Source organism: Struthio camelus, chromosome 2 (assembly GCF_040807025.1).
Source record: "Struthio camelus isolate bStrCam1 chromosome 2, bStrCam1.hap1, whole genome shotgun sequence".
In the NCBI taxonomy this organism is placed as follows: domain Eukaryota; kingdom Metazoa; phylum Chordata; class Aves; order Struthioniformes; family Struthionidae; genus Struthio; species Struthio camelus.
This window is the reverse complement of record NC_090943.1, coordinates 144,992,953-145,018,842: the sequence shown is the minus strand read 5'-3', so window position 1 is coordinate 145,018,842 and position 25,890 is coordinate 144,992,953. Positions and strand designations below refer to the sequence as shown.

At 35.4% G+C, this 25,890-nt stretch overlaps 1 protein-coding gene across 22 annotated transcripts in view; it reads left to right on the top strand.

Moving 5' to 3' along the window:
• Positions 1–25,890, top strand: part of RIMS2 (regulating synaptic membrane exocytosis 2) — a 482,918-nt gene that overhangs the window by 144,793 nt on the left and 312,235 nt on the right. The window contains exon 1 of one of the 22 annotated variants that reach the window (XM_068932866.1): positions 6,439–7,023. The exons of the other annotated variants lie outside the window; for them this stretch is intronic. Within the exon in view, the coding sequence (XP_068788967.1) occupies positions 6,902–7,023 (122 nt within the window). The 5' untranslated portion in view covers positions 6,439–6,901. Of the gene's footprint in view, positions 1–6,438; positions 7,024–25,890 lie in introns of those variants that run through there. 22 annotated transcript variants of the gene reach the window in all.

Genomic DNA, 25,890 nt, shown 5'->3' with positions numbered 1-25,890 from the left:
CACTAATTTTACTGGAATCAGGCTACTAAACGCTTGCTGCTACAGGGAAGGACAACCCAACGTACTCTGGAGAAACAAAGTTCTAGCAAGTGAGGGAAGTGATTGGGACTCATACATCTTATCTGAAGTGCTAACATTATGCTCATTTGTGGCCTGAATCAGATCATTTAAGCTTAATTGCCTGAAGTATACAATAGATACTGTACTTATGTATAGGGTTTGCAATGACTATGTATTTTTGTAAAGTAAGAAAAAATAATTATTGTATCATTAGTTATATCACTGCTGGTGGAACAGAAGAGAAACTTTGAGGAGTCCTGTGTGCATGGAATATCATTAGCAGCCACAGCAATGGAAACTGAGGAATGAGGGATTAAATATAACGGAAGTAGGTGGTTCCGTGGGCATGAGACTCAGTGTAAAGGTTTCCCTTGTTCTTCTGACCTTTTTCCTCAATGGTGAAATAGAGGATCACAAAAACTTAAGCACCTTTTACTAGTACTCATGATTTTTCTGTCAAACTTAAGATGGCAATGATGTGGCTGTTCATAAAGTGTCCACATTCTGATTGGCTTTCTACTGCCAAAGTCAATGGGTAATAGTTCAGTTCTACCCACCTTTCCCTCTGTTTGCATGCACTGACTTTGGTCTTTCTCCTCCTTTAATGATGCTGATATTCACACAGCTTGTTGGAACATAACTATTTTAATATTTATGCTCCCTTTTTCCAATGTACTTGAAATCAACCTGTCTGCCCAAGCTTGTTAGTGATGCTGATAGTTGGGAGCAAGAATATGGACAGAAAAACAGTGCACAGCTTCCTAAAAGTCTCATATTCTTAGGTTTAAAGTTTGTTAATTAGGCTAAAAGGAGAGTATAGATTAGTATTAAAGGAAGAAATAGACAATGAATTATTTTTCAGAAGAAGGAATTAGAAAAAAATATGACTATGGATAGAATGCCTCAGAAATGAAAGTACAGAAACAGGGAAGGGATGAAGATACTGGAATAAAAATGCAAGCAAGAAAAGAACACAATTTTAGGTGGTTGGATACTCACATGAACTCATGTTCTTTTATCTTACTGTACTTTGTTAGCAGATATTCTCTGTGGCGAGGTTTGGTCTCTTAGCTGGAATTTCAATATCTTCCTCCTTAGATCTGTGACCTGACTGCCAGGGAATAAAATCAGTATCACTTTTCCACTGTCAATTAATGTTTAACTCAGTGCAATAAATAGTTCTTTCAATATTTAATTATTTTATGGGAAAGAGAACAGCCTCAACAGCAAAGATAAGCTCCCACTTTGGAAAATCCAAGGCAGTGTTGATGAGGACATTTTGGGCATGTTTGAGGAGGGCAGAAGAGAATTTTGGGACTCAGTGTCCCAAGACAATGTTCTAAACGCCAGGTTTACCGTAATAGAAATAAGGGTGCTTTTTGAATCACTGTCATGTTTGAAACATCATCCAGCTCAAGAAGAGGATTCTTTATTGTGCTTCCTGAGCAGAGACTAATGCTTCCCTGCAGCCTGGATTTAGGTACTTACCTCTTTTGGGGGGCTGGGGCTGTGTTTGCATTCCTCTCTCTGTTATTTCCTGTCTTAGTTGTTTCGGGTACCAGTTTTGGTGACTTCTGTTCTTTGCTGTTTAAATTTACAGTTGTGGAATTGCCTTAATTCCTACTAAGCTCCTCTTGTGAAGCTCATCCTTTGCACATTGATGTTATGAAATACTAGTGAATGTGCGCTTCCAAAAGAAGCAGTCTGGTTGTGTTTCATTTACAGTAGCAAATAAAAGTGCATCCAAATACTGAATTTAAATTAGTCCTATAAGATCATGTTCATAGGGCATCAGTTTATTAATCTGACCCAAAATGAGTAGTCTGTAAACAGTAATAATGTAACAGCAACCCACAGTGGTGCAAGGCCACTGGTGTTAACCACCTGTGTGGAAAGCATTTTTTCGGGTGTTTTTTTCCTATAATAGCAAGAATGCTTACATCAAATTATGCAGAAATTTTATTTTAAATATTTATTTAGATAAATGTTCTGGTAAGGGCAGATTTGAGACCAGTGATGGATGCACTACAGGGATTTATTTATTGGTTACTTTATTTAGGGTCCAGAGGAGAAGAAATAAAGAGGCTCGACTTTTCTGTACCTTAAAACACTCTAACTTCTGTACTCCAAGTGACTTATCTCTACCATTTTCTTCTTTGTTTCCATCAAACTGTACTTACATAATGCCCAATAAATAAGAATGGAATTTAATCCAAAATTGTACCTGATAGTAGCTTTTATCACAGAATGCTCCTAAATGCCCTGTGGGGTGCAATGCATAGTTTTAATGAGGTTTCATGACATTAGTTTGCTTAAGCTATGACTTTCTTTTAACATATTTTCTGTGTGCCTATAACAATAGTGATGCTTCTAAGTAATGTTTGAGATAACATATTTGAACATATTGTCAGCTTTCTTTATGTAATAGGTTTCCCTTAAGAGCTTTCTGAATTCTAGCATCAAATTTAAAGAGGAAGTTCAATCTTATCTTGAAAGATAAATGTATTTTTATACCAACTGAAAAAAATCCATACATTTGGGAGCTTTCTGGAATAAATTTTCTTTGAAACTATTTGTAGCTGGAGGATGTTTATTAAGATTCAGCTTGACTAGAGAAATAGGTATCTGTATGGATCTCAGTGGTGCTCAGCTAAGTAAAGCCTATGATGCTTTCCTAGGTTTGTCTTTTCATGTTGAAATGGGCCATTTCAGCCATGGCGGTGTCACTTAGACTGTCTGGTACTCATTTTTCCCATTATGTGCAATATGTTTAAAGAACTTTGCATTAATGTCTATGAAAACCTTTGTAAAACTGATGTGGAAATTAAACTGATTATTATTTATAATCTTAATTAGCAGTAATGCATGTGTGCAAGTATAAATACACAAAACACTGTAATAAAAATCATTATCAAAATTACTTGAATCAGGCCCTCCAAAGTCAGGAAATTCCAAAGTCATGATTGCTAGAGTAAAATTTACCTCCCCTTATACGTGTCTAAGTACAGAATTAGGGATGTTTTGAAAAAGGAAATTTTTGTCCATAGGACTTGCACTACTTTTAATACAGATATCGGCAGGTATAGAGTGCATGGCTTGCAAGAAGGAACAAGGAAATCTAAAGTGTAACGAAATTAAATGTCAAATGGAAGAAGAAAAAATCCTGCCTCTTCCAGAATTACTACATGAAGCTCTTAACATAGGTATTTTAAGGATATCACAGAATCAGAATCACAGAACGGCCAAGGTTGGAAGGGACCTCTGGAGATCACCTAGTCCAAAACCCCTGCTCAAGCAGGGTCACCTAGAGCACATTGCCCAGGATTGTGTTCAGACAGCTTTTGAATATCTCCAAGGAAGGAGACTCCACAACCATCACGGGCAACCTGTTCCAGTGCTCGGTCACCCTCACGGGAAAGAAGTTTCTCCTCATGTTCAGATGGAACTGCCTGTGTTTCAATTTGTGCCGGTTGCCTCTTGTCCTGTCGCTGGGCACCGCGGAGAAGAGTCTGGTCCCATCCTCTTGACACCCTCCCTTCGGATACTTGTACACATTGATGAGATTCCCCCCTCAGTCTTCTCTTCTCCAGGCTGAACAGGCCCAGCTCTCGCAGCCTTTCCTAATAGAAAAGATGCTCCAGTCCCCTCATCATCTTTGTAGGCCTCCGCTGGACTCTCTCCAGTAGTGCCATGTCTCTCTTGTCCTGGGCAGCCCAGAACTGGACACAGTACTCCAGGTGAGGCCTCCCCAGGGCTGAGGAGAGGGGAAGAATATAATTTCCTAACTTGTAAAAAAGGAGACTCGGTCCCTCTTCCTTCCAGCACAAGAAATTTTTGTCGTATGTAGTATAGGAGCAGGTCTCTAGCAGGGATGGAATAAGGAGACTAGTACCTGTACTATTGTGTTCTCCAATGATATTAGCGTTCAGGAAATAAATTTTATGTGTGGTTCTACAGGTTTCTTTTGATTGTCCTTTCTCGTTCTGAAGGGTTGTACTTTAGTGGGTGCAACCTAATCTGCTCATTCTCCTTTGTTCTGTCCCCTCTGACTTGTTCCTGTTACGCCTCTTGCTTCCTTCCAGACCAAATGATTACATTTTGGCAAAGGTATATGTAACTAAGAAGGCCTTTATGATAATAAATGTTACACTTATAAGTGTATATAATAAGGTCTATGTAATAATATAGGCTGCATAATAAATGTAGGAAAGAATCAGCCAAAAGGGTCCCTGTGAGAGCAATAGAAAGGTCAGGAAAGAAAGGAAACTCTTTATTTTTCTGTACCACATTTATTTTTTTGGAATAAAAAATACCAATTACATTTCTAGTCAGCACTAAATTCAATCTTGATGAAAACTTCCAGACATGCATTTGCACACAAAAAAAATTATGTATGAGTTTTCTTCTAATAGCATTGACAGAGTATATGCCTTTAAAAAGTTTCCTTCTACCTTTTTCCCATTAATAGTTTTACTTGCATGAATATATGGAGGCATTCCTTATGCCAGATTTAAAAGAAGAAATGAAAAGTTGTAATATGTATTGCATTTTGTCAATAGTTTTTGTACAGTTTTACAAAAAGGAATATATGTCATAACTTCCGTTTTAAAAATCTGAAAAGGAAGACATAGAAAGGTGAATGTCAAACGTTCAGACCTAGCAATTGCAGTTGCAGGAGCATTTTGGCTTTGATGACCATCCATGACCCACACAGCAAATGGTGATATATTTGCAACATGCAATGAAATGTTATTCTTATACCGACTCAACAGTCAACATTGTCTCCATATTGTTAAGCAGTGCATAAAAGGCTAATAATTATTTGAATACCTTGAATCATTTTGAACAGAAAATTCTATTTCTTGCACCAGATTTGAAAATTATGTCTTTCCGATGGAAGGTAAGGAGACATTTTGCTGTGACAAGCGTGAATTTCCCTGCAGTATGGGAAAGATGGTTACAAAGTTTTAGGTTTTCATTTTATTATCACAAAATAGCTATACATACTCCTTAATTCCGACTTTAGGAACTCATTATTGTTATCAGATTTATGATACATATAGCCTAGTACTTTTTACCACTCATGGTAATAAATTTCTCAAAGAAAGATATGTTTCCACAATGTACAGTATGTTATAGGCAGAAATACAGATACTAAATATTGTATAGTAGTTTGTAGGTCTTCACATGAGTTTTAGGAACAGTTTAATTAACTGATATTTTCCCTATACATTTTTGAAAGTTTTAACATAAGTGTTAAGAAGCTCCCTATATCCCTTTGACAGGCCTGTAGATGAATTTGTTCCCATTTCCTTTTTTTCTTTGAAAAGCTCTATATTGTAGCTGCCATCCTTCTGGCCAAAGAAGGCTGGATGGGTACTCCTGTCTGAGCACATCAGTGCAATATTTTAATTAGCTGGAAGGTTGCTTATTCCCATTTCTTCTGGGATTAAAATCACTTTTGGTGGAAGAGCTTTAGTAATGGCCCTCATTTTATGCTGATTTTATTTGGAGATTTTGTAATTGGTGCTAAGATGTTAGAAGCTGTGGATGGAAAATAAGATATTAAAAGGAAAATCATTTTAATTGTTATTTTTCAATTTGAGAGTGATAGAGTATATTCTGTAATGTTATGTAATGCTCTCCTCTAACCTGACACAAGCATTGAGAGAAAAGAGGAAAAATACATTTTGTGGTCAGGCAGGGGTATTTATCTTTTGTACATTTAATAGTGTTCACTGTGCACACTGTGCTGCAAAATCTCTCTGTATTCTGTTAGATGACTGATTCTACTTCTTGCTCATTGATTTTCTGGACTGTATGTGCACCAGAGACATAGGCTCCTAAACCTATGACTTTTCCTGAGATTAAACAGGTATAGCGCACCCAAAGAAGTGATTGATTTTGCTCAGTTCTGTCATGCTTGATTCTGTGCAATAAACTTTTAAAAGGTGCAGAAGACTTCTTATTTTGAAATGTGCTGTATATATGAGTGGCCATTGCTTTTGGTGATTTTTCAACTTTGTGTGATTAATCATTGACTCAGTGCTGTACATACAGCACCTAACTGAGCAGGGTTATAGAGTGTAGATTGCTTCCTTTAGCCATGAATTGATACTACATTTACATGTTTGCAATGAAAATCCTGTTATCTCCTGTAAGGTACAGTATAGCTTTTCAAGTACAGGCAAAAAGTCTACTGCTGCAGTCTCAATGCTACATGTTATTATATGAAGAATATGGTATCTATTTTTAGAGTGGGCTTTCTGTGCTGTATAGCTGCCTCTACATTTAAAAAAAAAAAAAAAGAAGAGACCTACATACACGGTCAGTGGTGTTAGTCATTTTTACAGGGGAGGGAAGAAGGAGGGGAAAATGCAGAAGTCCTCCTCCTCGTCGACAGTAGTAACAGTGTGAGGATGCCTTGTCCTCATTTTTATTACTTCAGAGATTTTATTGCTGGCAGCCAGATGTGCTGAAACTCCTGACGACAGCATCTATTCACTGCGTGTTTTTAGTAGGCTTAGAGAAATATGAGTATAGTACATGAAAGCAGCTCAGCTTCACACTTCATCTGGGAATGCCCAAAAAGCTTTCTGCTGTTTAGAATTCTTGCTACAGTCAGGAGAAAGCCGCACGGGTACTAAATCTTCTACGACTGAATTAGAAGAATAATGACTGTACAATTAACTATCAACCCCTGCTCATTTAGGCACAGTTTTTACAGAGATCAGGAGAAATATGGAACTTGATTGGCATGTTTGCATTTGATGGTGTGTGCAAAACAGATGACTTTTAAGACAGGTGGTGAAGAAAAATAGAAGGGAAGGAAAGAGAGAAAATGCAATTTGAGACACTGCGCCAGGTCTGCAATTCTGTTTTATCTCATTTTCATGGGGTTTTCTCATCCCCTCCAAATATTTTACAAAATGATCTTTTTGGACAGACATTGAACAACACTAGGTGAGTAGAAATGTAACATTTTTCCCTTACTATTTCTGTGCCTATGTTAACAGTAATCTATTTACATGTTTTTCAGTGGGGTACCTTTATAATTACTCTCTCAGACGTTAATATTTTTGTGGTAGCAATGAGTCTCTTCCCTTGGTATTTGTATGTTTTGTATCAGGATTTAAATGAGAACTCTATCTGCAGGAATTAACCCAGCACCGAGAGAATAACATATTTAAGGTGGATATGTATCTTTCAAATACATTAGCTCCCATTAGAAGGTAGCATTATTAGGTGTAATCCTTGAAGCATATTAAGTATTCATAAACAAATTTGTCTGAGGAAATGATTTCTGTGTGGATGTGGCAGTGAAAGGATTAAATGCTCAAAGATGTGTCTGTTTAACCATACATAATTTGTTGGAAGATGTAAATTAGCAGTCCTGCATACCATTTGGAAAATATGCAAAAAGCAGCTTCTTATTTTTAGAAGACTTTGATTCTGTGTGCAGTGCTTTTCAATTGTCTTTTTAACTAGCCAAATTATAGATGATCAGTGGATGCTTTGCAGTAGGTCAGTCAGCTCTGTAGGCTATCCTTTTATGAATAGTTATTGTTTTGTGGGAATTAGAGATGGTAGGGAGAAGTTGCTGTTTACTGGTTTGAGATGGTTGTTGAATTGATTTCTTAGTTTTGTTTTTGGGAGTAAACTGAAATAAAAATTACTGATTTTTGTTGCATTATTCAGTAAACATATGGTGTATTACTGATGTTGAGAACTTTTGTCATGCTGCTGTTAAATATTGAAGGTAAAAATGAGTAAGAATATTGTCTAAAAAGTGTGGATGCAGATCAGAGAGAAAGAGAATCCTGTAGTTTTTTATAGTGATAGTGCACTGATGGAAACGTTCTGGAAAAAGGGTGGAAGTAATATTGCAGAGACTATATCCAGCATTTTAATCTTCTCTGTATCTGTGGGAGAAATCTCTTTAAATAGGATATTCTTTTTTAAATACAGTGATATTTGAATTTAATACCTCAGAAAACCATTTACCTTTTATTGCCCAGAATAGTGTGTTCAGGATTCTCTCCCTTACTGTTCATGTTTCTTTTATAAAATACTGTAATGTTTATTTCATTTCACTGTTCTTAAGTTTTATTATCCCAGTTATGAATTTCTAAATAAGCATGCAAAATTACAGAGGTAGCTTTTGTAATTGTAATCAATTTAGTGAATTAATTTTTTATACATATAAATGAAATCTGTAGTGAATGGGATTTTTTTTACATCCCTTTGGTGTACTGTGAAATCTTTGAAGCTCTACAAAATGGAGCAATAGTTTATGTGTTATCAACTGTGATGGTAAAGCAGTGCATGTTTCCAAGTGCATAGTTTCAAGGCCTGCAACGATCAAGAAAACCCTAAGCAACTGTTCTGATCTTCTGCAAACCTATTCCTGATTCTCTGTATCTGTTGCTGCAGATCAAGCTGCATGCTTTTTATTAAATTTTTACAGATCCATATGTCAGGTGCATGTACTTTGCTTAAAATTCTCAGGCAAAAGCTGCAAATGGTACCAATTTCAAGTCAAAAGACCTCAGAGAAATATTTTATTACATTTATTATGACTGAGATTTAGAATTATATTTATTCTAGAAGGCTGATTAACAAGAAATGATTATTAGGAAACCCAGCCTCTGACCCAGTATGAGCTATCTGAATTAGGATGAGAATATTTCTATATTTATAAGAAACTATGTAGTGTTATTCTAGGTACATATGCTTTTGGCCTCAAGAAAACATTGTGCAATTTTTTAACAATGTGGAAGAGTAACCATGCTAGGCTAAGTCATATTTTCGGTGTTATCTAGAATTAAACTGGTTTATTAGTTGAAAGTTGTTTAAGGTTATCGAGTAAAAAGATTCTTTCTGTCTTCTGCACAAGTATTAGTATTTTAAATTTCATCTTGATAAAATGGCTGTGAAGAAGATATATGCTGAATAGACGCTAAAAAGTCTAAACTAAATGTCTTTTGGAGGCCAAAATAAATTATTTTGGATTAAGTCAATGTTCTAAGTAGATTTTTCACTTAAAGCTTTGCACAGGTAGTGTAACGCGTCTACTGAAAACTAATTGTTCATTCATTAAGAGTTAATATTTCAGAACTGTGGTAAGGAAAAGATAAATACTTTTAGCATGTAAAAGATTCTTTTAGGAGGTGTAAAGTGGTCTGTGTCTTTGAATGTTAAGGTTGAATATTGAGTCAGAGGACTAAAAAGGGATGATTATTTTGCTTTTTCAGATCTTTTCATTCTGTTTTTACATAAAAAAATTCAGAGGCCAGAAAAATAACAACTGACAGTAAGCACAGAATCATTAACTGCAGATATACTGCCATATACATAATGTGAAGAAAACATGCTAGTGCATACTAACAGTATAGTGGATAATGAGCTCTAAAACAAAGAGTCATAGTGAAAATAGGTAGTATGCATAGAACTGTAAGAGAAAATGCATTCCTGTTAATTTTAACATGATCTATATTCTTAGAGTCCTTCAGTTCTTCTGAAAGTTTAGGCCTGCTGTGATTTTGTTTCAGGAAAGCTAGTTATCTTGGCCTTGGCTTTCTGGTATTATACAAAACGTTAGCAGGAGTATGTATTAAACTGTTATCATTTTACAAAGAGACCTTACATGAGTTGTCTTTTTATGGTTTATTCTTTGCATTACAGAACTGATAGGGGAAACACTAGACTGCTCATGAGCTAGATTGATGTTACTGTTTAAATGAGCTTAGTTAGCCTCTGCTAACAGCATCTGTTAGAGGAACATTGCCGTTTAGTTTTCTTCTGCCAGTTATACTGCCACACCATTGTGTAAGATGCTCTTGTGAGTGTGAAAGAGATGCTTGGTTTACTGTGCCTTTCTCCCAGTCCTGTGTGTCTCTTACCTGACAGTACCAACTCCAGCCAGCTGAAGCAGTAAGAGCTATGAGTTTACTTCAGAATTTTGTTTCACCTGCATTGTGGACTGTAGTGCTATTTCCTGGGCAATAGCTACTTTTTATTGAAAAATGATTAGAATTACCAAATGTTAGAAAGTCACTAGCGTTGTTTTGCATTCTTGGCATTTGTCCAATAGCTAGTATGGGAATGAAGTCTTCTTGCATTTTAGAGAAGAAAGTACAGGAAGAGAAATCAGGAGACCTTCAGTTTGTTTTTGAAAACATTACGACTAAGTGCTTACATTATATCCAAATTCTAAAGCAGAGTCTAAGGAAGCTTCAGATTTTTGGACTTTAAAATTTTTCTGATGAATTTTAACTGATATACTTTTCATTCAAATGAGTAAGGAGATTGAATTAAAGTTTTTAGATATCTTTAAAAGCCTTTAATTATCAGATACACTAGGTTTTTCTGACTGCCGTTCTACTTTTGTAGTTGAATGTACAAAGACTGTGTTGTCAGATGGTCTATTTGTAGCAGCATACTGCATTGGAATTCGTAAGTGCTTTGGGCAATGTTCAGATTAACACATCACTGCATAATAGTGAGTATCCTTTGTGATTAAAATTGATACAAACTGCAAGGAACAGTATCAGTCCAATTTTACCATTTGCAGTATGTATTAACAACAGCCCTTCTTTGAGAATGGAAAGCAGTAGATTTACCTAAATATGCTTTATCCCAGAGTATGTTGTTATTTCTTTGTTACAGCTACATGAAGGAGAATTTGTTGTCCAGGTTGGCCACACAGGGGCATAAGATGACTAGTATCTTCTCCCCTTAAAATAATGAAAAGGCTGTTCTCATCACGGATTCTATGTACAGCAGAGACTCAGCAGTGGTCCATGCTTTGAAATTAAAAACGCCTACTTTACTTTAAAGAAGTAAAATATATTTTATATCATTAAATTAAAACCTTATATTTTTAGACATTCTTAAGTGTTTCTGCTTTTTGAATAACTGGGTTAAGTGGCTTTTAAATAATTACTCTTATTTTCAAAAGGTTCCTAAAATATCTAAAAAATTAGCCTATTAATGAAACCAGATACTTACACTGAAAATGTCATTTTAGCAGAAAAGTATTCTTTATTTTCATTATTTAATTTTCTGTTTTGTTTCCTAACTATAACAATCAGCTGTTTGCTAATGCTCCATTTTATAATGAAGCCATCATATGATGTCCAGAATTACTGGCACAGACGTTTGTTATTCATCATCGTGCAAGTAATGATTACTTTGACATTGAATGAAAAAGATCACTTTCTATTCCTTTTTTGGAAACAATTTTGTGGAGCTATTTCAGCAGTATAGATTTGATTTTTTCTGACTGTGTATCAGTTCAACAAAGCAAGGGTTTGCTGTAATTCTGAGAGTATGTTGCCTTTACATATATTATTAGTTCAAGAGCCAAGGAAAAAGCCACACCGATGGCACTGGAATTGAAAGTGTATTGTCCCTATTCTGGCACAGAACAATGAATACTAACTAAAACTGCCACCCCTCACGTTAGAAACCTAGCTACCTTTAGAAATGCAGTTTGTTGGGATTTTCACATCTGTTCCCATATTACTTCCCTACTGCGTAATTCTGTCTTCAACCATTTCTTGAAATTTGTGGCTACTGTGCTTTATCAAATGAAAAGTCATGCAATGTGAGAAAAAAAATTCAGAACTATTTTTTGTATTCCTTCTATTTAATTTTTTCTTTAATGAATTACAGGCCTAGCAAAGTTATTTTTCCCCCAGTTCTTTACTCTTTGGGGTTTGCATCAAACACAATCAGAATTCTCATACTAAGCTAACACCAGCAATATGTCTCTGTGTTACTTCAGCAGAACAGTGGCAGACTGGTCTGCATTTACTCGTTGCACCAATATATTGGTTATTCTGTTATGTATGTGGCTTTGAACGCTAGCAGAGGTTGTTGCATTATTCAGTAGAAAAGCTCATGATTTAGGATGTACAACCTGTCAGATATTTTATAAATATTGAGAATATTAAGTAATTACTACAAAATCAAAGTTCAGTTTTCCCAAAATGGTACTTTTGGCAGAAGTCTGGGTTAGGAATTGTGGATTGCAAATATTTTCCTTTGAAAATGATGAATTCGGCGAGTTGAGTTACCCATGTCCAATGATCCTCTATCTTGTTTTCCTCCTAAAATTAGATGCGTAAGCCATATTCAGGTAAATTCAGGTAAATATAAATAAATATATAAACTCCTATAAACACAAGGGGAAGACTGTCTGGGACAGCCACATGTAAATGAAAGGTGGAGAGAGACTCTTACAGCTATGTTTCGTAGTATCCCATGAGAGCCCTTGGAACAAGGAGAGAAAAGAAGCTTTCATTTCCCCTTCCTCTTGTAAGCAATTTCAAAGGACTACCAAAAGATAAACAAGCGCTGGCAGACAGCAAGGATGAGGGAGCTCAGTAAATTTTGTGGTTACCATTGCACCTTGCCATGCATCCCTCTCACAGAGCACTGTGTCCTCCTTGAGCTGTGAATGAGTATATTTAACATCATCCGTCCTTTGGCCCTTGATTTGTAACTTTGGGAGAAAGTGGGACAAGTAGCATGAGGTTTTTGGGTTTTGTTTTTTGTTTCATCTCCCCCTTCTCAGCTTTCTATTTTTCTTGGAAGAAGCAATGGAACCTCCTAACTTAGTCCCACATTTTTTTTTTCTGGAAGGAAGTTCTGCGTTCCGTCCTCTCTTGGCTGCAGTTGTTTTTTGTTTTTGCCTTTTAAATCCTAATTTCTAGGAAAGAATATCCTTGTAACATCCTGTTACAGATATTTTCAGAGAGAGAAAAGTAAGAGAGATTTCCATACAGAACCATCCCTTTTTCCATCTCTTCCAGCTCTTTAGAGAGATCCTTTCTGTTACTCTCACCTCAGTTGCTACAGATTTAATAAAGTGACATATGCTCCCGCTGTGAATCTCCTAGAGCTGTGGATCTTTGCAGCAGTAACAAGTTTCTCTCTATACTCTTTGAACATCAGCTGCTGTTATCTGATGATGACGTATGATCTTACCTGGCGTATGATCTTACCTCCCACGAGGAAGAAAAAAGAGGAGGGGGTCAGGTGTGGATAATTTACCATAATTCAGGCAGTATATTAAATTTGCAATTTTAAATCATACTACATTTTGAACCAATAAAACATGCTTTAAAACTTGATTTTGTTTTCACTTGTGTGAGAGCAGCAGAAATCTAAGCTCTATATTTGAGTTATTCAAGTACATCGTTTTTGATCAGAACATATGAGAAAAAACCCTTTCCGTTCTGGAGTAACTTAGATAATTCCTGTAATTCTTCAGAACATCCCCATGAGATGTAGGTGTTATTATCTTCTTTTTCCGGATGAGGAGAAGGCAGAAGCTAAGATATTAAAAAACGGCTACTGATTTTCTGTGCTCAACTTTAAATATTTTAACAAGGTGTGCTCAATGACAAGTGCCCAGAGGTTTATGAAAAGTGGATATTGCAAGATGGACATCCAGAAATCAAAACTGCCAGTCTTGAACCTTTATTAGATAAGGCAGTAGATACATTGGGTGACAGACTGAGCTGTGGTGGCTGAAACGATAACTCACTTGTCTACTTTACCTTTCTTCAGGGTGTTGTCAGTCTTGTAACAGTGGCATGAATGCTGTGTGAATCTGTTCCACACTGCCTTAATTTAAAGAGTTCAGTGTGCTGCTATGAGGCAAAATAAATATCAGGAGCTTATTCATAAATATTTCAGTCTTCCCACCTATTGGGCCAAAAGCTCCAAAGACTCTCTCTCACTCTTTGGGGAGAGTCTTCACCAGTCCTACTTTGTTCAGTACTGGCTGCATCACAAAGATGGTTAACAGCACTCATGCGGCTCCTCACCTTTTTATTTTTGCTCCCTTCTTTATCGTTTCAGCTCTTCTTTTAGGTCAGTTTGTTAAATCGCATCTACATTTAAAGCGTGTCGTGCCTCCTAATGGCAATAATTGATTACCATGTCAGTAATAGTAATTATAATGCATTGTAGAAACATGGTCCTTCAAGAAGCAAAACTTTCCTTATCAGTACTAAGATATCACCTTTATGTTTTATCAGGTCTCAATGCAAGAAACAAACGTACTTCTCATAAGTACAAATGAGAAACACGTTTTGGTGTCTTAAACCATGCCTATGAAACTACTTTGTGCTTCTCGATAGAGAAGCTTTCCCACTTGCTGCTGCTGCTGCCATTACTGACTCACTGAAGCAGTGAGAATGAGGAAGACCACTTCTGCTGGCGTGGGCCCTGCTTGTCATCCATTTCTTGACTTTTTTTTTCTTTTTATTCTTTTGGTGTAGTGTGATTCTAGGTAGGAAGAGAAATAGTAGGGAAACCAAGCCAATTTAAGCCTCTTGAATCTCCCATCTCCGAGAAGAACTGGGTAACACAAACAAAAATGGGAAGTTTGACTGTCTAGATCTGGATAAACTAGGGAAAATTGAACGGTATTACAGCTGCACTGCTTCTTTCCTTTCAGGTGAGACAGAGCTGTCCTAGCAGTTGCTAATGATGGACCTAGTGTCCCTTTAGATTCCCCAGGATTGCACTCTTGATTTTGCACTGAAAAGACGCAAAGCTTTACCCACAGAAAATGCTGTTTTTCAAAGTTGTTCAAGAAAGTTTCTTATCTGAGCCTCAGATTCTGAAAAAAAGGCATTAAAAAAAGAAAAGTATTGGCCCTTGGGAAACCAGAGCAATCTGAGATGATTTTTGGAGTTAACTGTATTGTTTTAGCCTTACCTCTAGATAGGTGGTTGAAAGTGGAAGTTGGAAATATTTCAAGTCCTTGGCTTCAGTTCAGGAAGGCAAAGGCAGCTTTCTGATAGCTGCTTTGTGGTTTCTGTTTTGTTTTTTCCCCTTAATCTGACAAAAAGTAAATTTTGAGAATGAAATATGAAATGGAAATGTTATGTTTTGGAAAATTTTGTCTATGAAAAGGATTGCAGGTTGAATTGTTGAAACCTGTGTTTTATTGGTTTTAGAATAAGAATTGTATTGGATTTATCTCACAAAAGCCAGAGTGTGCCCATATAGTGAGTGTCTTTATTTATGAGAAAACTAAAATATATCTTGATTAATACATCCTCCCTCTAACTTTTGAACCATCTTTATGATGAAGATATACTTCCAAATCCCTATCTTCTGGTAATCTAGATAATTTTTAATCATGAAACTTAATCAATATTTTCAATAAATTAGTTTTTAGTTCATGTCTCTTAGGTAGTGATTGCCATTAATATTATAATTGAAAAACAACCTTTCCTTGTTAAAGGATGAACAAAATTAAGTTGACAAGCAAGGAAATGCAATCATGGTAATTACTTTAAAATATTTATCTTTTTTTAGCCCATAAAATAATATACAAAGTCACTGAGAGATACTCTAAAACAAAGAAGTGTAAGTGTACAAGTGTAACAAGTATAATTTAACTATTGTACACCAAAGGCAAGGCCTTTTGGCATGTTTTATGTACATGTGTTTGTAAGTAAAAAATGTATTAAATAAAGGATAAAGTAATGAAGTGAGAAAATGTTATACAAACTTGAGTAATTTTTCTCCATATAGTACATTCAAATTATTATTTAAAAAATATCTTAGGTAGATAAAGAATACCACGTTGCCAGATGATGGAATTCCAAAATTTCAAAATGACTTTACATTCCAGTTACTGATTTATTGTCTCTAGTCCTACAAAAATTATATGCAAATATAGATATGCAACATAACTGAAAAATCTAAAAATAGCCTTCAGAAATTTAGCTAAAGAGGAAGCATAACATCTCCCTTCTCATTCCTTCCTCTCCTCTTTTGTATACTAAGATTTCCTTTTGCATGTCTTAGTTTTCCCAATATTAATTTTTTATGTTATTGCTTCTGTGTCTTCAGATTGTACTCAGAGCAAGTGCATATTGTGTGGTTATTAGGAACCCAGAGATGCTCAGCGCTTCATTCACTCAAGGACTTCCACCTTTTGCTGCTAATGGTGGCATTATTTGGCTATAAAATTACAAGAAAAGTGTGTTTTTAAAGAAGATCCAAATTTTATAGTTCTTCTGTGTCACAGTGACTCTGACACTGTTTGGTCATTATTCAAATAACCACAGTAAATGCTTCTTAAGTGCCCTGCTATCAAGAATTTTTCCAGTAGCACTTACTTGATTTAGTTATCATAATTTTGAAAGCTGGAAAAGTGTCAGAGAAGACAGAAAAGATTTTAAAATGCAACTGGAATTAAGATTTTAAAGATTAGGCAATTCAAATAATTTCCTTGCACAAAAGTACAAGTGTGCTACTTGTGCTTAGCATATATCTTTAATGGGAAAATGTGCTCGTAATTATCATGCCTCAAGAGTACCTGTAATGGTAAATCTCTCTTTTGGAATGACACATGAGAAGAAGGTATTATTGTCATTAAGTCAAAGACCTGGAGGTGAAAGGGTTTGGATTCCAGACCTGCCTCTGTCAACAGATCCTTCAGAGTTTGAGGGAAATCACATAAACTTCACTGGCAATATTTCCTGGTATATAATTCAGATTTAGTATTTCATGGGCAGCTCTGAAGCTTAATTTGTAAATATTTGTAAAGAGCTTCAGGATCCTTGGGTTGCAATTGTATGTAAGTGAAAGATCAAATGGAATTTTAGTCATATTTTCTGAGTATTTAGCTTCATATTTAGATTTTAGATCGTGTGGTAGAGGAGTTTAACTAACTTATAGAGGCATAAGGATTTTAAGCCATACTCTTCACTTGCACCAAGGATGCCCTCAGTCGTACCAGCTGCAAATTGCATCTTATTACTAACTACGCTGTTTCCTTTCATGCTGTCAGCTACACAGCTGCTCTGTCCTTACTACGCTAATTTTTTGTCTTGGGATAGATCTTTCAGTGTTTTTTTCCCTTAATTTAGAAACTGAACATGCTTTTTCAATATTTAAATAATATACAAATAAACATGTTTGAAAGGAAATTCTTAGTAAGTCTGCTGATATTGTGCAGTAAGGATGCAGATTAGGTAACATTAACCAAGTATAATGGAGACACTGAAAAACTGGATAACTGTACAAGCTACTCGGCTTCTGCCCGCACAGTGGCACTTCTGCACAGAAATACCTTGTTCTCTTCTCTGTAAATCCCAGGAAAATATTCAGTTATTCTGTAGGGACTATGTATGTGGCCTTCTGGCGGTAAACTAGGGAAGGACCTGCAGATCTATATTTTTGTGAATTTTAGTGTCACAGTACTTCCATGCAGGAAATGCGAAGAGATCTTTGATACGATTCTATTCTGTGGATAATATATACTATATATTAGAGTTCCCAGCTAAATATAGAAATAGAAACAGCTGAAGAGATCTGAACATTTCTTACTTACCTTTAATTGTGAAACCTTTTGAATAATTACTAGTGTCTAAATGCTCTTTCAATAATCGCTTTCCTACTGAAGGTTATACAAGATATGTTAATCAGTATTTCATTTTGGTTACATGTGAGAGCTCTGAACTGTTCTTGTGTCATATAGAAAAAGCTTCTGTATATAGTCACCTTTCATTGGTTGCAAGTTGGGGTCAGAATGAGACAACAGCAGTTTGGGTCAGAATGAGAATTAATCTTGAATCTATTGTTGCTTCAGCTGCAGTGAGAAGAACCATTTTAAATAGGTCTTTGTCACTATATAAGTGTTACTTGAATTCTGGGACTTTCATTCTAACAATTTCAAATTGTGCATAATATATTTGTTCTTCCTCAAAAAGTTCTGTTAGTTCATTGGAGTTGCCATGAAAATGTATGGAAAATGTACATGGAACTCTAGGGAGTTGAGACAGTGTGAAGATAAGATAGGAAATGGAGTCTGTTGCGTAGACCTGTTCATTGAGTTGCAATGTAATGTTTCTTTCCTTTTACCTATGTTTGCTTTTATTTCTCATGTTTCAGTTCTCTCCCCAACAAGAAAATGGTACAAAATGAAAAAATAAGTCCATTCAGTCATGCATCATGCATCCGTCATGTCATGCAAAGTTAAAAATTGTAAAATTTCAGAAACTTTTTTTTTCTAGTCACTTTATACGGGGATATATTTAATTCTGTTCCACAGTGTATAACAAAAGCACTTCATTCAAAGTTCAACATCTTTCCTTGCTCATATGACTAGCTAAAAACAAATAACTTACCTTTGTTTTAGTTTTGTAAACTATATTGCACTAGTGACCATTAGGGGACTTTTTTTTTCTCCAGAAAAGAACGCACTACTTTAAGTTACATAATCAAAGCCAACAAAAGCCAACCAAAAGGTAACGTTCTCAGGCCAATATATTCATTTCAGATTTCTGAACTAGCCTTTGCTTTACTAGCACTGTGACTAGATTAATCAATGTGCCGAGCAGATCTAGAACGCAAAAGAAAGCTTATACTTCCTATGTTTTTGATGGGCTTAATTGATTAATGTAATTAATCAGTTCTGTGTAGTGTCTATTTAGGCTGCATTTTAGAAAAAATCGAAGTGGATACGCTGACAGAAATACAAGAAAATCCTATAAAGATTAATGCACTTTATGCTGATTGCAAATTGACTAATACTAGCATGAAACTGATGCAGTTGTAGCAGGGTACTTCAGAACCAGACCGTAAGCCCAGATTTGCCAGTACTCACAAAGTGTCAGGGAGTCCAAGTCAGCAGTGTTACCGAACGGAGAGAAGAGGTTTATGCGAGGAAGGATACTGTCACTATCACAGCGCAAGTCTGTATGAACTCTGCAGTGAAAGCATACCCTCCATTTTGCCTGATAATGTTTTCTGTCTGTGATATACTTGTGCTGATTAGCTGCACTTTCTGCTGCAGGGCTGCTGCATTTTATTTGTGCCATATAATCATGTATAATAAATAAGGCAGTTTGGATACTATACGAGGAATGATACTACATTTATACAGGTGCCCATGTATTATTGTGAATTCTTTATGGTTCCATAATTAATGCTGAATCTTATTTTATTCCTTGGAAGCAGAAAATTTAACTTTTGTTTCTTGTATGAAAGCAAATGAGTTTCAGGAATTTGTAACGTTCTCTAAGTAAAGCTAGAATTATCTGAGGAGCCTAAAGCAATATTTTAATGAGTTTTTGAGTTCTAATCACTTAAAATAATAAATATTTACATATTGCATCTCATTTTTTTCAAGATCTGTATAAACAGAACAGTGAAAAATGTTTAAGTGTGGCCTTTTCCAGATTCTTTATAATCTGCTAACTAGCAAAAATATGAAAATAAGATTCCTTGCCATAGCTGGAAGTATAGATCTTGATTAGTCAGTGGAGATTGTATTTTACTTTGGTGGTTTAATTCTTTTATGTTACATATGTGAAGTCATTTATTTGTTAAAATAGGACTACAGTATTTCCTCTTGTCTTATTCCCTCAGTAAATCTAATAGGATAAACTAGGTATTTTGCCATGAAAAGCTCTTACAGTATACCTCCCAAACATCCTTATATTCCTTCTCAAAGCCACCTTTTTATTTGGTGACCAGACTTTTTGGTTCTAGTGAACCAATGGGAAAAAGGAGCTTCATATTTAATCTCTTTCTGATGAATGTACCAATATCTGAACGGAGCTCAAGATAATGGATGAATATTAGACTAAGAAATTAACAGCGAGCTTTAGATAAATGTCATTTGTAGAATGGAAATTCAGTGTTTTCCACTTAAAGACAACTCCTGCATTCTGTGCTAGATGATATTTCAAAATGTTACAGAAAGTAGATACATTCCAGGAACAATGTGAGTATCTGAAAGAAAGATTAAAACTGTAGGATTTGAAGATCCCGCTTGTGGCCTTGTCTACACTTTGATTAATGCAAAAACAAAAACAATGTATTTTGCACCTAAAAGGCTGTAAAGCAGCTGTTAGCACTGGTGTAGAGAGGAATGAAGACTTCTCAGTGTGCTGGCAGGACTTGGTGGCTTTTAGGCTCTCCTTATGCTGACCATCACTGGCAGATTATCACCGAATTGAAAAGTTTTAAGCACAGCCTTGGTAGGTTTTGAGTAGTATTTATAACTTTGTTAAATACCAGGTGGAACAAGCTGCCTTGTATAGCTCTGAGACAGTGATACTGGGATCACTGTACATAATTCAGGACAATTTTTAGCAAATTTAGATTTCAGAAAAGCAATAAAAAGGGATGAAAACAACCAAGGGAGATGGAGTAGAGAGGAGAAATGGAAATATGTCCATTTGGAGCACGGAATATAGCTGATTAGTAGAAAGGAGAAAATAGCAGTGTATGAATGCACTAATTGTGTAAACAGCAAGGAGGAAGGAGAATTAGTTAGAAGAATTTTAAAAAAGTTAAAGTGTGATGAAATTAGTTAAAGGTTGAGATTGAATACTGGTAAAAATTTACTAATGTACCAAGTTATAGAATGAATTGCCTTGGAAATGGTATAAGCCTTAAAAAATAAAAACTTCTAAAATTAGATTGGGAAAACTCTAGAAAATGGACTTTGGGGAATAATCCTTCATTGTCATGGAAACAAACTAGATGATCTAATAAGGGCTCTCTAGCTGTATTCTATTTCTGCCATATTTTTTCAGGAAAAGTTGGAAAAGGAAGTCATTTTTGATTATTTTTACTACCTGTCAGTACAGTACAGTGTAATAACATCTAAGATTCCAGTACTCTCTCTGGAAGGTTATCTGTCATCCAGATTGAGTAGGAATTACTGTTTACGGTACGTGAATGCCTGATTAGCACAGAAGGAGTAACAAGCATTATTAGTGGAACAAATAATACTGCTACAATCTCTGTTGTTTCCTGCATCATGCTAGCCTCACTTCTGTCATATTCTGCTAATTCTTCTCTTTTTCAGTCAAATGCAAGGCAAATCAAAGAGCTAAAACTAAATTAATGAATTTTACTTATTCTTTATCTAAATATCTGTTTTGTCAGGAAAGACCTCATTTTCAGAAAAAAGTTTGGACCATGTTTATATGTTACCTTTTACATAAGGTTTAAAGAGGGAATGATTTGCTTGGAAGATTCCCTAAAGAATAATACAACAGATAAAATATGTGCTTCCTCCCATAGGATGAAAAATTAATTTGACCTACCGCCGAAGGCCTTTGTCCAAAATGCTAAATGTCATTCCACCTGCAATTTGCAGATTTCTTGGATAGTAAAAAAGGAAAAAAATATTTGAAATGTTAAGGTTGCTTACTGATTATCTCAGCACATCTTTACATAGCAATATCTCTTGATTCTTTTCATGCTGCAGTATGCATTCTTTATGATAGTTTTCAAATTAATAAAATAAATCTTTTCTGTAGATAGACTCACTGCATTTATTTTATATTGTTAAGATGGGAAAATGTAGTAGTTCCTAGGAAATACTCAGGGATTACTTTCTTTATCATTATCACTGTCATTCTACCTCCCACCAACTCTTGTGATGGTACTAGTGACTGCTTTTTGCTCTTTCTCTCATACTAAGTATCTAAGTTATTACACTCTTTACAAAGGAAGATGTCCAAGAATCCTGAAACATGATTGCTAACGTCATCTTCTTGCTTGTGTAAGATGCCATAGTACTGCCAGCTTTGACATTCTGTGTTAGTAGGATGAAGAGAAAAAAAAAAGCTAGTGTACAATAAAAAAGGATAAAGAATAATTTATTTTCCCGTTTCATTCCCATCTGTTCCACATAATGTTTATTCCTTTGGTTAATTCAGAATTCCTTATGCAAATAACTTCCACATAGAAGTTTTAAGAGTCTTTGGATAACAACGTTTCCACAAAATAAAATAAAAAATTACAGTTTAATATTCTTTCAGTTTTCTGCAGCTTATCCCAAGATACTTTATGCAAATAAGGTTTTTTGAATGAGCAAATAGCTTTCAATAACTTTGGCTCCCCCTACTGAAACCCTGTTCATTTTCCAGTCCTATCAAGATAATGATTCCTGCCTCGCCAGTTTTTCAGTTTTATGTTGCCATGTGAACAGTATGAAACCAAGTAAGAGCTGGCTGAGTTTGAATCTCACTCTTAGACCTTTATTAACAATTCTGTAAAATTTCATTTTCATTGTAAGAGCAGTAATTTGACAGAAAAAATAGAGACAGAAAGGGAAGGATTTGCTCTAGGGCACATGATGAGTTTGTAGTTGAAATATTATCAGACACTGTGTTTACTTAAATTCCAATTCTATTTTAGTCTTTCTTTATGAAGACTTAATTCAAAAGTCAAGTATCTCTGAAAAGAAATAGCAAAAAATCCCAGGGACAAAATGCATGGATTCTGAAAGTATTTTTAATGCTTGCTTCTATCTGTGGGTTTTAAGTTTTCATTAGGAAGGTTTTGCCCTTTGCATTGCTAAAATCATTTTCAGTTATATAAACTTACTGACTCAGGCATATGTATATATAAATATGTGAAATGGAACTTGTATTAGAAGATGAAAATCTAGAAAGAATATTTTAAAAGCTGACGCTGGGCTCAAGAGGCTGGTATATGGGCATCAAGAAGATTTTGTACTGCGGGAGGAAGTATTGAGGCCTCGGCCCACATTTGTCTCACCTAACTTCAGGCTCTGAGCTCATCACTGTAGGCTTCCTGTAAAACCATTGGAGAGACATAAATACTTCTAGCACAGAATCCAGCTAAGACATTTTAGGCAGCTAACATTAGGATGAGATGAATGACATTTTAGACATGTATATTTGCTCATATGGATTCTGGACCTTCCAAACTCTCTAAGGTGCTTCACAAGAAAATGGCTATTAATTTAAATCTATTGCTGACCAGAAAAGGTGAGGTAACAATTGCTTCGTCTTTTTAGAGGGCCTAGCATTTACAGGGATATGTAAGTGCAAGGGCTGCGGTTCCTACTACTTCCTGAAAACTTATTTGCTGCCTAGGTCCTACCTAATCCCCCCTAGCTCACATTGCCTGCCTAAGATTTTACATGCTGAAGACAATTAACTAGTTAATCAGAATTTTGATGAAATTCAGAGTATACTGAGAAAAGCAAGTGGGGCAAATATTAAATAAAATATATGCATATATTTGATATGTTATACATGTATTAAATATTATACCTCATGTCAATATGATTGTTAGATGCACCCGGATTTTGAATCAGTTCTCTAAATGAGATCACTGTATCTTTGTTATTGTGATTTGAGAGGTTATTTTATCAGTACAATGTGTAGTTATTTTTAATGATGATATACTCAAAAAAATAGAAGACGCTAAAGAGGAAATGTTTGTTAATTAATTAATTAATTCTTTTTATATCTTTACTTCAGGCAGAGGCAGTTCCCTCTACCTAGCTTGGGAGAAGATTCGTATATATAAAAAAGAATTCATTACTCAGATAGTGTGGTAGACAAACGCTATCTATCCCTTTTCTTGCTCTTAGCAATTGAAATATCATCTACATAAAAAAGTTTATTCTTTCATTTAACTATTATAGTTTTTGGTAGGAGGACAGCATCTTTTAGAGAACAAATAGGAAATTTTTAGTATGTGAAAGTTAAATAAGATAAGGAATGCAAGATTAATGAAATTCAAATTACTACAGCCCCAGTCTACGGAGACTAAAACTAATTGTGGCCAAAAATATAAATTCACTGAAATATACAAATGTTCTTGAACCCTTTTCTATGTATTTGGACCCCAAACCTGCAGCAACTTTTGCTTATCTTTGTATGCTTTGACTGCAGTGGAATTATTCATAAGGTAAATTTGTCATCAAGATAATTCAGTGCAAACAAAATTTTGTGTGGTTTGCAAAAAGTGAGCTCCGTACTGTCTCTTCTGCCATAGAAGCAGCTCATTTCCAAATATATTGTCCCTGTATTGCTCTCGCCTTTAGACTTTTTTTTTTTACATGGCTTCACTATTTATTTGCTTTAAATATAAGTGTATAATGTAAGTTCCTGCACCTTACAAAGATAATATGATTTCTAAACTGAAAATATCAAAGATGATCTTGCACAAAAATTTTCAGAAAATACACAGATTCGTTAAAAATTGTCAAACTCCCGAAGAGGCTACATTTTAAAATAACATTTTTCAGTGAATTCAAATTCAAATTCAAAGACGAGAAGAAGGACAGGAACCAAGAGCAGGGCGATGGTTCTTTTCTGCATGTTTTTTGAGCCATCCTGTAGCCATGTCAGTTCTGTAGGCATTGAGAGGACAGCAGGACTGGGTGGCAGTTCCCCCTCTGAGCTTTGCGCTGAGCACAGCTCAAGGCTGAACGATTGTTAAAAGAGTGAGCTGGACACATTTTCAGGATAGGTGATGAGCAAGTTTATGGCTGTAGTGCAGCTATATCCATAAGTGCCTCATATGTTTTGGTCTGTGAATCCCCATCACATGAAGAGGTTTATGATATGTTCAGGTGAGAGGCGAGATTTCAGATGCACCCCTCTCTTAAGCATTTTTTGTTTGTTGACTTAGGTATCCATGATAATACTTTGAAGTGTAGTGAGTCGAGTTGTCAGATGCCTAATGCTTCTCATTTGCAGTAAATGAGAACTTTAAATGATTAACTTAGTATTTTGATTCCTACTTCATGAGTCACATACTTAAGAGGCAGTTGCAGTTGCCCTCATCCCCTTACTTGGGTTCGTGCAAGCGAGCAAGATGATCTTGCCTTCTCATCCTAAACTCTCCTCATCACTAACATATTAGTGCTCCCCTAATAATAGCCAGCCCTTTTTTTCTGTTTTTAAGATATTGTTGTTTGCAAGGTGGAGCAAACAATTATATTTTCTCTCTTATTAGCTTTATGGATGTGTATTGATGCACATATGTCATAAAAACTGGCAGCAATGCATCATTTCTTTTATATATTCATTGTCTCTTAGAGTAAGACACCAGTAAACATTTCAGTTTCAGTTCATTTCCTGTAAATGTTTAAAAATTAAAGCTTACATAATTTAAAGCAATAAAATGCATATTAAAAGCACTGTGCTGCAGAAAGTTTCTACTAAAATTGAAAAAATAAAGAGGATATTTTTAGATGTGTTGAAAGCCTGTATATTTAATAATTTATCAGTTAATCAGTTTTACTTTGAGGCACTGTTATTATATTCACTGACTGTGTCATGAAATGCTGAGACTCTGATAACTGTAATTAAATATCTTAACTGTTGATATATACTGCATAAAATTCACTTGATAAGTACAGTAAGCAGCACCTTTTAAGTTATGCTTTATGGAAAGATACAGTTGCACAAAATACCCTAGATTGCTAATGATGGAGAGATTGAGGGGAGAAAAGGAAAATAAAATATTTCATAATACAGAGATAAGTAAAGTCCAGTTTTATGAGCAAATGAGTTGAGTGTTTTGCCTTAAAAATGTCAACAGATCATAGTCATAACTTGAGGGCAGTTTTCTTCTATTCACTCTTGCTCCGCCTGGGCTATATAGAGAGCTGAAAGATATCCTAAATGACCAGCAGAATCTCTTTCTAGGGATTCTCACAGTTAGTGATGTTACCAGGGGAGTTTAAAGGCATTTGTGTAGACTTTAAACTGCAATATTACTTTCTGTATTGCCAACAACTTTTTTCCCACTTTTCAGCTCTAGCTGGTAGCATGGTAAGTTAAAGCTCAGACAAGAGATAGTGAAAAATCTAGAGTTATCTACCTTTTGCCTTCCTCTGTGTAGTGGGTTAGCAGCCAAGAGCAGGCAGGATGGTGGGATGGGGAGAGGACCATTGGTCAGTGCTTTGACTTGCCATAGTGTGAGAGTGTCTTTGACTTGAAAATAGGAGAAGCAGTGTTATCAGAGACAGTGTGAGGGAAGTGGGACTGATTCAAGGACTTTCAT